This window comes from Heteronotia binoei, chromosome 6 (genome assembly GCF_032191835.1).
Source record: "Heteronotia binoei isolate CCM8104 ecotype False Entrance Well chromosome 6, APGP_CSIRO_Hbin_v1, whole genome shotgun sequence".
Taxonomy (NCBI): Eukaryota; Metazoa; Chordata; class Lepidosauria; order Squamata; family Gekkonidae; genus Heteronotia; species Heteronotia binoei.
Genome location: NC_083228.1, coordinates 136203638 through 136218127, shown reverse-complemented (window position 1 = coordinate 136218127; position 14490 = coordinate 136203638). Strand labels below are relative to the sequence as shown.

The following is a 14490-nucleotide window of genomic DNA, read 5'->3' as shown; positions in this document are numbered from 1 at the left end:
GTTTGGGCATGAATTTGGCTGCCTCCTTATTGCTGGAGGCCCAAATCATGCACGTCACCAGGCTGGCATTTTTCCATCTTCGCCAAGCTCGGCAACTGGCTCTTTTTTTGTTGTGCCTTGACTTAGCCACAATAATTCATACAATGGTCACCTCCAGACTTGATAACTGTAATAACTCACTCTATGCTGGTCTGCCCATGAGACTGACCAGGAACTTCAGTCACAATGTGATGCTGTGAGTCCTGATAGGAATGCCATGGACACCACGTATTCAACCTGTGCTGCACCAGTTACATTAGCTTCCAGTGGAGTACTGAGTCAGGTTCCAGATTCTGGTACTGAGGTTCAAGATCTTGAGCAGTCTTGGACCAATGTCTCTGCAGTACTGTCTCCTCTGGTATGTCCCCGCGAGAGCTTTGCACTCAGAAGACAACAACCTCCTGATGATCCCTGGCCCTAGGGATATCCTGGTGGAACTCTCTGCTTAATGACACCAGGGCTCTGTGGGATCTTATGCAATTTCACAGGTCCAGAGATGTTCTGCCAGGCTTTTTTTTTGAGGGCAGCGATGTTTTTTCTTTAATCGGCTGGCACTCTTCAGCCTTTCCCCCCTCCTGTATATTCTGCTGTTAGTTCCCTCTCTCCCTGCCCAGAAAGTGACCAGGTAGTCCAAACTTGGGATAGAAAATCTAAAGAACACCATCTTAAACTTCTTTTATTCTGTTTCTAGTAGTTTTTATAAACTTGTATACTGAATTTTAATGTTCATATTATGCCTCTTTTGTACATCACCCAGAACCTGGCGCAAGCTGGGATAGGGCAGTTAATTAATTAAAAACAAACTAATCAAGGCAATTTCATACATTACTTTAGCATTACAGACTGGCATTAATGACATTTATAATGAGGCATGCTGACAAAATCTGTGCCTGAAGGACTTTGTACCTATAGTATTTGTCTTTAATAAGCAGGGAGTATAAAAAGAAGTCTGAAAGAAAGAAGCAGCAACACCTCTTGCCGGAAAAAAGTCAAAGAGCATTCAACTCACCAAAGTCCTTAGAAGGATACCAAGAAGGAGAATTATGTGGATACGGGCAATACTGGTAGCTGTGCTGGTGTGTCTCCTGATTCTACACTTTCTGAAAGGGCTTCAAATACAGAAGAAATACCCTCCTGGGCCTCCTCTATATGTAATAGCTGCAAAGTTTATACAGGACGGATTCAGAGTTCATCCTGACATGTTCGCTGAGGTACTCTTTTTCTAAATAGTAAATTGGCTTTTTAAAAAAAGATAATAAGCCAACGATGCTCTGCAATCTATAGCTCTGGGAACAAATGTTGCTCAATACAAACAAACTTTGGCACTTTTAAAAAGAAAATGAAACCCTTATGTTAAGGTATTTTGGAGAAAACTGCTCCATGGTATGCTGGCAGGGAAAGGTTTTTAGGGGACTAAAATGGCTCCTTATCGATGCTTGACAGAGCAGGAAACAACAGAGCGATCCAAGCGTGAACCGTGCACAGATTTATCCTAGAATGCTAAAATAATCACACAGGGTGATCATAGGGTTATTTATTAGTTATTTTGAGATCTCATATTTGCCACATCCTATGAAAGGACTCACATTAACCAGGATTTGGGGTTCCAGAAGCTTTATAGATTATTAATGAACATTTCAGTTTCAGTGATGTTAAAGCTCTGTGTGTGCATGCATGTGTGTTTATATATGTGCTTGTGAGTGTATATAGCTGGTAACAGACCAGCACTTTGGGTCAACTCAGAGACGCCTCTGAAATCGACCCCCAAAAACGCTCCATATGGCAACATCTGTCACCTGCCCCTGTCCCGTACTCCCCCTGTTCTCCAGGCCAATCCACCTGGCTCGAAAAGCTACCACTTTGGAAGCAGTAGCAAATGTTTGGACCGGCCGCCAGTCACCTCCTCGACGTCAGGAAGGGGAAGGGCACATACGAGGTGACTTGGTAGTGTGGAAGCACCAAGCCACCTCAAGTCATTTCCGGCTTCTTTTTCCCTTTACAGGCCAGTCAGGGCACTTGTGTGCATGAGTGCTCAACCCATTAAAAAAAAAAAAACAGAACAGTGACTTCTGAGGCACCTTCCCATGTGGAGGTGCCCGGCTGTGGATGAGGCTGCCTTACTGGGGACCATGTGGAGGCTCTGGGACAGCTCTTTTGGAGCCATCCCAAATTGCCCATCTACTATCAGCCAATATGTACATATATATGTATACTTATATGTATGTATGTATGTATATATATATATGCCTGTATTTATATCCAGGGCTTTTGTTGTAGCAGGAGCTCCTTAGCATATTGAGCCACACACCCCTGGTGTAGCCAGTCCTCCAAGAGCTTACAGGACTCTTATTGCAGGATTTCTTATTGCGGGAGTTCCTGCTACAAACAAAAGCCTTGTTTACATCTATCTATATATTCATTTATGCAAATATGCTTTCTTACACTGGCTTTTTGTTGATCTCTTGCTGTGAATTTTGACATCCTCTAGCCCTTTAATTGTAGAAGGTTGCCAACCCCTGAATTAAGGTAACAAAATCAAATGAAAACAGGAAGAAAAAGAAGACGATCATAGCCATGGATTTTGTTGAATTTTGGCCAGTGTTATCCATGTTGAAATTTATTTACAGGCTTTTTAAAAACAGGAACGCACAGGAACACAGTTCTGGCTGGCTTGGTGTCAGGAAGTGTGGCCTAATATGTAAATGAGGTCCCACTGGGCTTTTTCTACAAAAAGCCCTGTTTGAAACAATGATGATGTCAGGGGGTGTGGCCTAACATGCAAATGAGTTCTGGCTGGGATTTTTCTACCCAAAAAAGCCCTGTTTATAAGCAACTTCTTTTTTAAAAAAACAAAAATTACTGAGGTCATGCCCTCCCCATTTGTTCAAGGTTACATTTTGCACAACATGTATTTGTGTTTATAGACATAGAATGAGATACACTGTACCTACAACGGTCATTAAGACATCATTTGAAATTCAAAATCTCAAGAATGTAAGGTATAGATTGCTAAAATTAGCAGGAATGCAATGGCCAAAGTCTACAGGAAATTGCCAGACCTTCAGGTATTTTTGTATCCATTACTGTGCTTAAGTTGATCCAATAATAATTTTTGTTATCTGAATGCATGTACAGTAGTAGCAATACATTCACTCACCATATTTCATTTCAATCTTATATGCAGAGATGAGCTGCTGAATCAGCATGTGCGGAAGGCAATGTTCCCTCTAATTTTTTCCCTACTGAGAGGAGCCTGCTGAGAGGAGCAGTTCAAATCCTGAGCAGAATATAACCATTGTAATCTTAAAATGGGCAATGGGCAGTGCAAGACCCTGTGCAGCTCTAGATTGCAGATGAGTGAGGTTTCCTGTGTTTGCTGCTCAGCTTAGAGCAGGAGTGGCCAACGGTAGCTCTCCGGATGTTTTTTGCCTACAACTCCCATCAGCCCCAGCCAGCATGGCCAATGCCTGGGACTGATGGGAGTTGTAGGTAAAAAACATCTGGAGAGCTACCGTCGGTCAACCCTGGCTTAGAGGAAACACTGGTGTACTATCATGTTCAAAATTCACTAACTTGGTAGTATGCAAAGAGTTCAGCAATGTCAAGAAAAATTGCCTTGCTATTCCAAACCAGTACATTTTAATACTACTTTTAATATATGCCAACATACATTTTAATACTACTTTTAATATATGCCAACATACATTTTAAAACTACTTTTAATATATGCCAACATCAGACATGCTACGCCTCCGGTTGTACCATCACTGCTAATTGAGAGCGAGTTTTGTGTAGTGGTTAAGTGCAAAACTACATGACTAAACAAAAGAAGTTTTAAGTATTAAGAAGAAACAAAAAGAAAATGACACATATCTAGAAAGCCAAGTTTGCCAGATTAAGAAAGAACAAAGGATCAAAATTTAGAAGCCCAATGAAGATCTAAAAACCTGTGCTTCAGAAAGTTGAAAGATTTATGTGATCTGAAGAGAAACCAGAAGCCATATCAGAAGATTTTGCAAGGCAAAACTTGGAAGAATGATTTTGAGAACTTATTCAAGCCTACTTGAAGATACAAGGAGCCTTCCCCCAATATTAATCAGATACTTATTTCTAAATATGCTTTATAAAACGAGACTCAGGGTGGTGTGTAACAGTTTCAATAGACACATTCAAATCAAGTTAAATATTTAAAACAGTAACAAAATAACAATTCCAAATGGTGTTACAGTAGATCAATTTTGTCACTACCTCGCCAGGGTGAGGGAGAAGTCAGGCAAGGTGGAAACCATTGCTGCCCTCAACCACAGACCTGGCAGAATATCTCTGCCTTACAGGCCCTGTGGACTAGGCTTGCCAGGCCCGAGGTCCCGGTGGAGGATTCCGCAATTTTGCTGGTTCCTCCCCGCTACCAGTCAGGCCTTGGCAGGCTTAAAAGAACCTTGCAAACAGCTTGCATTTTGGACTGTGTGTGTGCCTTTAAATCTCAGCTAAAGGAAAGCTGCATGGGTAGGGTGAGCAGGCAGATCCACCTGGCTCTTCCTGGTAAGTGTGTGAAACATGTGAGAAAGGAAGAGAAGCTGGTACAGTCCCTCTGTTTGTTTTGCATTGGTTTCAGAAGTTGTGTGTATAGTAAAATTGAGCTAACTAGAACCTGATTATGGAATGGAGGAAAGTCCATGGAATGGAGGAAAGGCTGCCGTGCTTTCATTTTTCTATTAATCTAAAGAAATTGGTAAAACTACAGCAGAAGGTTACATTCAGCAATTCCCATTAGTAAATTGCCCCAGTGAGACCACAAAAGTGTGTGCTTGAAAATGGTTTATTTTGGCTGCTTTGTGAGTGTGTGTTCACTTTCGTTTTATGGAAGTGCAGCTGTTGGGGGTGAGAAAATGAAGACTGTATTCAGGGGAATTGCACTGCTGTATTTTTATTTATTTATTTTAGGGAATGGAAAAGTCTCCTGGCTCCACCTCCCAAGTCCCCAAACATTTTCTGAGTTCGACTTGGCAATGCTATTGTTAACTGCTTTAATTATTTACTCATTTATTTATATATTGTGTTGCCAAATGGACTAAGTATTTATAAATCTGAAAAATAATCTGTGAGGAGGACTACAGAGGGTGGGAGTGGTGGCTGGGATGTTTGGTAGCCCCGCCCTCTGCTTCCTGGTTTCAGAGGCAGCCCCACCCTCGGTTCTCTATACTCAGGCAGCTAGGGTTGCCAAGTCCAATTAAAGAAAAATCTGGGGACTTTGGGGGCGGAGCCAGGAGACTTTGGGGGTGGAGCCAGGAGACATTGGGGGTGGAGCCAAGAACAAGGATGTGACAAGCATAATTGAACTCCAAAGGAAGTTCTGGCCATCACATTTAAAGGGACAGCACACCTTTTTAAATGCCTTTCTTCCATAGGAAATAATTAAGGATAGGGGCACCATCTTTTGGGGCTCATAGAATTGGACCCTCTGGTCCAATCGTTTTGAACCTTGGGTGGTATTTTGGGGAGAGGCACTAGATACTATACTAAAAATTTGGTGCCTCTACCTCAAAAAATAGCCCTCCCAGAGCCCCCAATACCCACATATCAATTCCCTATTATTCCCTATGGGAATCGTTCTCCATAGGGAATAATAGAGTGCCCAGTAGACATTTCCCTCCCCCCCACACTTTCTAAAGGGGGGGACGGCCTCCAAACCAAAGAATCCCCTGCCCCCCCCCCTCTCTCACACACAAATACTTACCAGATCTTCTTCCGGAGAACTCTTGCTGTGAAAACGAAAGCAAAAGAAAGGGAGGGGCCATTCTCCCAAGCCCTTCCTGCTTCCTGCCCAGCCTTAAAGGGGCATACATTTTACAAACGGCTCAGGAGCTCTATAATAACATGAAGCCTACAGGTATGTTCTCCCCCCCCCCTCCACCTCCCACCCCCCGCTTCCCAATTTTTGAAGAGCGGGAGATGAGGCTGCGAATCCAGGGGCCTCCTGCCAGAGCGGGAGGGTTGGGAAGCCTACAGGCAGCTCAAACTCAGAACAGATGATAGATAGATAGATAGATAGATAGATAGATAGATAGATAGATAGATAGATAGATGATAGATAGATAGATAGATGATAGATAGATAGATAGATAGATAGATAGATAGATAGATAGATAGATAGATAGATAGATAGATAGATAGATAGATAAATTTATTGTCATTGTTCTCCACAAAAAGAGAGCAACGAAATGAGGTGCTCTTCCACAAACATACCAACACATCAAACACACATATTCATATTCATACCATTTAAATACATCTAAAACCATTTAAACCATTAAAACCATTTAAACCATTTAAATACATCTAAAACAGATAAATATTCATAAAACCATTAAAACCATTTAAACCATTTAAATACATCTAAAACAGATAATCCTTCATAACCCTGCATTTAACCTAACCACAGCACTTGGATAGAAACTGTCCTTAAATCTGTTTGTCCTAGCCTTCAACACTCTATATCGTCTACCTGACGGTAAGATCTCAAATAGCAAATGGCCCAGATGTGAAGGGTCCCTTAGGATCATTTGTAACAGTGAGGATAGGCAAGGGAGAGGGAGAGAAGGCAGCCCTGCTCAGAGGGCCAGATTAAAGGCTTGGGCAGGCTGGTTCCAGGGGTGTAGATTTTATATCCCTGGTCTATTGACTGATCATTTTATTGGGGGCTATGTGAGTCTGGGCACCTCCGCAGGAAGTAGTGAACTGTTGGGAAACTTTATTGTCCTTTGTTCTTCTAGCAACCAAACAGTCAACATGGACCTTAGAACTAGTTAGATAGGATGTTTGTTATTTTATTTCCAAATGGAACCATTTCCTTTTTTAATAAAGTGTTTTTCTTAAACTAATACACATCTGTCTGTCTTCATTACTCTGAGTATTCCAAACACTAAACTTAAGTTCGTGACACTTAGTGTGTGCGTTTTTGACACTTTGACCATTATGTGTCTGCAGTTGGTTAATTGCTATAGTGCTATCTCAGCAGTGACTACTATGGGAAGGTATGAGGGGAAACAGAGAGGAAATGGCATCACAGGTGGGGGGGGGGGGCGTGGAAACTGATATCTTCCCACGCTCAATAGAAGAAAACCAAGTCTGAAAACAATATTTGAACAAAGATCATGCCAAAGCAGGTTTGAGGAGATATGGGGATGAGCCAAGGAAAACCCAGAACATGGACAACTACATGACTATGTTGTGAAGAAGTCCCAGTAAAAACACTGCAGCTTTTTTTTGGGGGGGGGGGGCGGGGGAGAGCGGGGCAGGTGCACAGCAAAAACTCCATGTGGAATAACCTAAGTTATGTAGGTCAGCAGAGATGTAGAACATTACATTTCACATGTTAAGCTGAAAAAATCCAACAATTATCTGTTCCTACCCAAAACTGTAGGTAGCAAAGGACTGTGGAAGCATTTATACTATACACGGAGTGACTATACCTGTGGTAATAGTGTCTGGATTCCAAGCCATTAAAGAAGTGCTAATAATGCACTCAGAAGAATTCTCTGGGAGACCGACCACCCCTTACTATCAAGCTGTAGCACCAGAAAAGGGTACGTTCCCAATATATATATAAAAAAATTCAATTTCATTCCAGAGAAATAATAAAGGGCCATTAAACAAAAGTTATTTTTTTTAAAAGAAGGGAAACCATGCAAGTTTTAGCAGGTTGGAGATTTCTCTATACTGAGCCTGCCTTGGCGGGGAGGGCGGGGTATAAATAAAAACGTATTATTATTACTGCAGCAGATAGTATCCCATCATTCAACATGTGGTCTATTTTTGTTTTACCCCTGTGAGATCAGATTGGAGGTCATTAGACCTGGGTAGATAAATAGTCACATGGGGGGAGGGGAGGGACAACAATTTGAAAGCCATCCTCCTTTCTGTTCCACATGTGCAGCTCTGCTGAGGGGAGGAGCCATTTTCATATAAGAAGAGCCCTTCTGGATCAGATTAGTGGTCCATTCACTCCAGCAACCTCTCTCACACGGCAGCCAGCCAGCTTCTCTGTAGGGCCAGCTACAGAGGCTGAGGGTTTTTCCTGATGTTGCCTCCTGGCTCTGGGATTCAGCTACTAGCCATTGATAGACCTGCCACTCCGTGAATCTATCTAATCTCATTTTAAAGCTGTTTATTCCTATGGAGATCATTACATTTTCTGGCAGCAGATTCCACACATTCACCTACTGTGTAAAGAAGTATTTCCTTTTGTCCCTCCTGAATCTACTACCCATCAGCTTCGTTACATGACCTCAAGTTCTTATATTTGGGGGGAGGAAGAAAATTTTCTGTCAAATCCCTCCACCCCAGGCATAAATTCGCTAACCACTGTCATGTTTCCCCCTTAGTCAACTCTTTTTCAAAACTGAAACGTCTCAGACTCTTCAGCTTTTCTTCATACGGAAGTTGCTGAGTTCACGCGCTGAATTGTGCTGCCACTGCTACAGTACAGGCCTGCTTGGAGAAAGCATTTAAAGAGACCTCTTTCTCCAAGGCAGCCCATGTGCAGCTTAGCAACTGAACTCATAAGGCATTAAAAGAGACTGAAGTCTCTTAAAATGCCTTTCCCCCACCATTGAAAGTAATGGAGGATGGGGATCTATACTCCAATCTTTTTCAAACTTTGGGGGGGGAGTTTGAGAACAGGCACCAGCAGCGTGCTGCAATTTGCCGTCTCTGCCTCAAAAAACCAACTCCCTGCAGAGCCTCAAATGCCCCCAAATCAATTCTGTATTATACCCTCACAGCTGACAAACAGCATTCTGAAATTTCCCACCGTACACTCCTCCCAGTGTTCATGCTCTGGATTCTGAAACATATGCAACAGCCCAGTGTATCAGACAGAGACTGATTCATCATCAGAATCAGAATCCTTACACAGTAGGTAGCTCTTGAATGCTTAGACATGAGCAATGATTTGTAATCTAACAATTTCAATTACTGTTAACATGAATTTCTACAAGGTATAATATCTCATTGGGTTTTTTTATGGTTTCAGGTATTGTACTCTCAAATGGTCACACCTGGAAGCAGCAGAGGAAGTTTGGGATAGTTACCATGCGGAAGCTGGGAATGGGAAAGAAGGGTGTGGAGAACCAAATACAAGATGAGGCCCATCAACTTATGGAGACTTTTGCATGTGCAAAGGGTATGTTTTATGGGACTGGGGTAGCATGTCCTCTTACCAAATATGCCTTCCTAAGGTGCAAGCCATCTCCTGATAGAAGAGCTTCATCTCAAAAGCATAAGCCATGGTCCAAAAACCCAAACCTTTCCTGATAACGCCATCTACATAGCCGGTCATTTATTTGCAGTATTCTTCTTTCCGTGGCACAGAGTGTTAAAGCTGCAGTACTGCAGTCCTAAACTCTGCTCACAACCTGAGTTCAATCCCTGGTGGAAGCTGGGTTTTCAGGTAGCCGGCTCAAGGTTGACTCAGCCTTCCATCCTTCCGAGGTCGGTAAAATGAGTACCCAGCTCACTGGGGGAAAAGAGTAGATGACTGGAGAAGGCAATGGCAAACCACCCCGTAAAAAGTCTGTCATGAAAACGTTGTGAAAGCAACGTCACCCCAGAGTTGGAAACGACTGGTGCTTGCACAGGGGACCTTTCCTTTCCTTTCCTCTTTCCTTTCCTAAGTCATGGCCTTCAACAGAAAGAAATGACAAAAAAAACCTCCAAAAACCCTGAACTCCCAGGCCCTTCACCTTCTGACCCAGAGCCATATAGTCTCTTTTAAAACATTCTGGGCTGTGCCAGGCCATGTCATTTATTCCAACATGGATCAGCAACAAAAGGATAATAATCTGTGGGCTTGATGAGTCTTCCTACCCTTGGTAGACAGCATACCTCTCAAAACAAGTCCAGTCGGGACACTTGAGGCTCTGCCTCTCTGAGTAAGGAATCCCCAATTACCAGCACATGCCTTCTCCTTTATTGGGGAGCAGAAGTTCAAGTAGTCTCATCCACAAGGGCTTGAGAAATTTCCTTCAAGCTTTGGGGACGCTGGGGTAGTAGCCCTTGTTCCACTAGTCCAGAATGATATCTATGTGGAGATCCTGGAACCAATTGCTTAGCAACAGAGACTCAGAATGTGTCCTGATTTTCCTGCACCTATGGGTTACATTCTTCCATGCACTCTCCTCCACCTGCTGAGATACCTTTCCCTCCTCCTCCTGTTGCCCCCTCAGGAGCATGCCATGCATTCCATCCATGAAATCTTCACCTTCCCTTTAAAATTTTTGTATGGACAAGCATGCCTCAAGTCCCTGTATCTTCTCCTCCAGTAGGGCTAGCAGCTTACACTTGTAATTACTATTAGCCCGGCCTCAGGTATGAATACAAACATGCCGTGTACTCTGGATGTCACTGCCTCAGCTCTAGGGTTGCCAGACTTATGGATCCTGATGGATTCCTGAACACCCTGTGGGACCAGATACCCCCTGGCAATTCACTTGATGAGCTGGTGGGAAACTGGAATAGCCAGCTCTCTGAAGCTAGTGATGCAATTGCTCCCTGGCACCCTCTCCACCTGCATTCCAAACTGGCTGCGTGATATACATTGGAGCTATGGCAGATGAAATGGAAACTGATACGGCTAGAGCAAAGGAGGCGGCATACTCATGATGAAGCGATTAGAGCATCTTGCAAGTCGTTTATGAGAACCCAAGAAATGGCAATTTTGAAGTCCGCAAAGCAATACTACTATGCAGCCATCATTGCATTGGTGAGTTCTTGCCTGGCACAATTATTCAGAACAATTAGGTCCCTAACATAATTGCCACAGGGGAAGCAAAATATTGAATTGGACATTGGCTGTGAGGCTTTTGTGAGCCATTTCACCAACAAAGTCTTGTTGCTCCGCCAAAACTCCCTGCCATACTTGAAACATAGTTGAAACAATAGCGGAACTGGAAGCCCCTTGGATGTCTTCTAGTCCTATAATGGACATATTCAGCCGCCTCTCTCAGGAAGTGGTTGACAGGATCCTAGCAGCTGTGAGGCCCACCACTAGCCTCCTGGATCCTTGCCAAACTGTTCATGAGCAGTGAAAGGCAGGTCTGGCCAATATCCAGCCAGTATACAGCATACAGCAGGATGGGTAGATGGAATCACATGTCTGAAATCTCACTGGAAGGCTTGGCAGAAGATCTCCATCTTACAGGCCTTGCAAAACTGCAATAGATCCCACAGGGCCCTGATTTTCATGGGGAGGTCATTCTATCATGTGGGTGTCAGAACCAAAAAGGCTCTGGTTTTAGTAGAAACTAGGTGGGCTTATTTTAGGCTGGGGACCACAATTGGCATTGATCTTAGAGCCCTTTGAGGGACATATGGGAACAGGCAGTCCTGTAGGTATTTTGGTCCCTGGCTGTTCAGGGCCTTGAAGGTAAAAACCAAGACCTTGAACCCGATTCAGAACTCCACTGGCAGTGAGCGCAGTCCACAGAGAACTGGCTGGATATGAGCCCATAAAGGCACCATTGCCAGCAGATGTGCTGGTGTGTTCTGCACCAGCTGTAACTTCTGAGTCAGGCACAAAGGTAGGCTCACCTAGAGTGAATTACAATAGCCTAATCTGAAAGTGACCATTGCATGGATCACTGTGGCCAAGTAGGGAACCAGCTGCCAAGCCTGCCAAAGATGGAAAAAGGCAGATTTGGCAGCCGTTGTGACCTTCACAGACAAAGTGGCATCCAGTTTCACACCTTGGCTCTGGACCCTGGATGCGGACACCAAAGATACTCCTTCCAAGGCCAGGAGCTGAATTCCTCTCCCCACCCCCAAGTCCTTGAGGCTCAGGAACAAGACCTCCATCTTGGATGAATTCAATTTCAGCTAGCTCTGTCTCAACCAACCAGCCATGGCCCCAGTGCCCAGATGAAAATATCTGGAGCCAAGTCTGGCCATCTGGCCATTAACAGATACAGCTGGGTATCCTGTGCATATTGATGGCACACTAGCCCAAACTCCCAGATCAGCTCTGCAAGAGGGCACGTAAAGATGTTAAATGGCATCAGGAACAGGATTGCTCCCTGAGGGACTCAACAAATGAATGGGAGTCGTGGGGAGATCCTCTTCCCCAGTGCAACTCTCTGTCCCCAACCTTGGAGAAAAGTGGAAAACCATTTCAAGGCAGTCTCCTGAATCCCCACATTGGTGAGGCAGCAGGTCAAAAGACTGCAATTGACTATATTGAATGCTGCTTTAAGATCAAAAAGTAACAGCAGTGCTGACCCACCTCAGTCCAGCTGTCTCCCAAGGTCATCTGTAAGTGTGGCCAAAGACATCTCAGTTCCATGACCAGGCTGGAAACTTTGGAGTGATGGTTTAAAACAGTTTGTGAGAAACCCAACACTTAGGCAAAAAATATTCTAATATTAATTATATTATGAAATAATTGAGTCCAACGCAGTGGTCTTATAGCCCAGTTCCAAACGAAGGTCCTAGGTATTTTTTTACTCCGTTTCAATTTTTTCTTCCACAGTGGTTAGGGCTCTTCAATCAATTTATATCCAGGACATCAATTGTATGCAACTTAAGTGGTGATATTCTGCGATTGTGCAATATATACTTTTCTTTGAGATAGTCTTCTCTATCTCCTAGTCTTCTCTTATCTCCTTTTCCACGCTCTCACCCGAGTTGCTAAAGAATGCAGACAAGTCCTGTAGGGCATGAGTTTCCTCAGACAGAGCATTCTACCAGAAATAAATAGGAGATAGAGAAGACTATTTCAAAGAAAAGTATACATTGCACAATAGCAGAATGCCACCACTTAAATTGCATACAATTGACGTCCTGGATATAAATTGATTGAAGAGCCCTAACCACTGGGGAAGAAAAAACTGAAACCGAGTAAAAAAAATACCTAGGACCTTCGTTTGGATCTGGGCTATAAGATCACTGCATTGGACTCAATTATTTCATAATATAATTAATATTAGAATATTTTTGCCTAAGTGTCGGGTTTCTCACAAACAGGTTGGAAACTTGACGGGATGGGATCTAGGATAGAGATGTCCTCCAAGAAAACCTGCAGCTGTTTGACCACCGGTCTCTCAACTACCTTACCCAGGAACAGAATGGCAATAGTTGGCCAGGACCATTGGGTACAAAGATAGCTTTTTAAGGGGAGTTGCATTCAACCTCTCCCCCCACCACCCTTCAAAGCCTGTGGAGATGAGGTTTGGACCCCCCCCCCCTGTATACTGTATACTGGCTGTATATTGGCCAGACCTGCCTTTCACTGCTCATTAATAGTTTGGGATGTCTGTGATATTAACTATCATCAGCATGCCTGGAGCAGATTAATAGCCATCTTGTGCTTAACTAATATTGTGAATTATGATTTATTGGTTTGATGATTTTAGGATTTTAATGGATCAATGTATACATTTTTATGTCATTACCAGTGTTCCCTCTAAGCTGAGTTAATGTGAGCTAGCTCACAGTTTTTTAGCATCCAGTTTACGCATTTTTGTCTTAGTTCAGGAAAAATGGCTGAGTTAATGTGAGCTAGCTCACAGTTTTTTAGCATCCAGTTTACGCATTTTTGTCTTAGTTCAGGAAAAATGGCTCCAGAGCAAATTAATGTATGCAGTAGCTCACAGAGTAGAATTTTTGTTCACAAGATGCCACTGTTTAGAGGGAGTATTGGTTGTTATCCACTCTGAGCCTGCCTTGGTGGGATGGGCAGAATATAAAGACCATTAATAAATAAAAATAATACTGTAAAATGCCCCTTGGGATCATGGAATTTGCAGTGCAAAAATGAAGAGAATCAGAAGAGTCTGGCCCAGGATGCTGATACCAAGGCCTAAGATTCAGCAGGAGTTCACAGGAGCACAGCTCCTGAACCTTTCTGATGGCTCCCCACCTACCTTTTCCATTAAATAGTAGGTGCAGCTGCATAACAATTCCTGGGTTAGGAGAGCGGGCAGCCAGACACCAGGAGCTTTGTCACACCCCCAGCAGCCCTCATGAAGCCCTGGAGAAGCCCTATGCCACCTTTCTCCACTTCTTATGTAATTTTGGGCACTGGGTGGCTTGCTGGCCTTTTGACTGGGGGGGAAGCTCAGGAGAGCCCCATGTGCTCTCCTTTCTTGCATCGGGTTGCTTTTGGCTGGGGGGGCAGCATATGCTAATGAGTTATGCTAATGAGCTCCACCACCTATTTTTCTACAAAATGACCCCTGCTGATACCAACAGACGATTCCACTGCACTTCGCCCAGGAGGGACATTATGGAGGTCAGCTGGGCCAGGATTTTCCGATTCTCTTCATTTTTGGCACTGCAGTTTCTGCCATCACCCTAATCATCAGTTCTAAAATTCAACTTTTTTTTCTGATGAGTTATGCCTGCCAGAAATAGAAAGAGGAGGAGGAGATTGGATTTATACCCCACACTTCATTCAGA

The 14490-nt window shown here is 43.5% G+C and overlaps 1 protein-coding gene across 1 annotated transcript in view; it reads left to right on the top strand.

Moving 5' to 3' along the window:
- The first annotated feature begins 1082 nt into the window (after window positions 1–1082).
- LOC132574362 (cytochrome P450 2J5-like) overlaps window positions 1083–14490 on the top strand; it is a 32166-nt gene continuing 18758 nt past the window's right edge. The window contains exons 1-3 of the mRNA XM_060242724.1: window positions 1083–1250; window positions 7463–7625; window positions 9074–9223. Of these exons, the coding sequence (XP_060098707.1) occupies window positions 1083–1250; window positions 7463–7625; window positions 9074–9223 (481 nt within the window). The remainder of the gene's footprint in view (window positions 1251–7462; window positions 7626–9073; window positions 9224–14490) is intronic.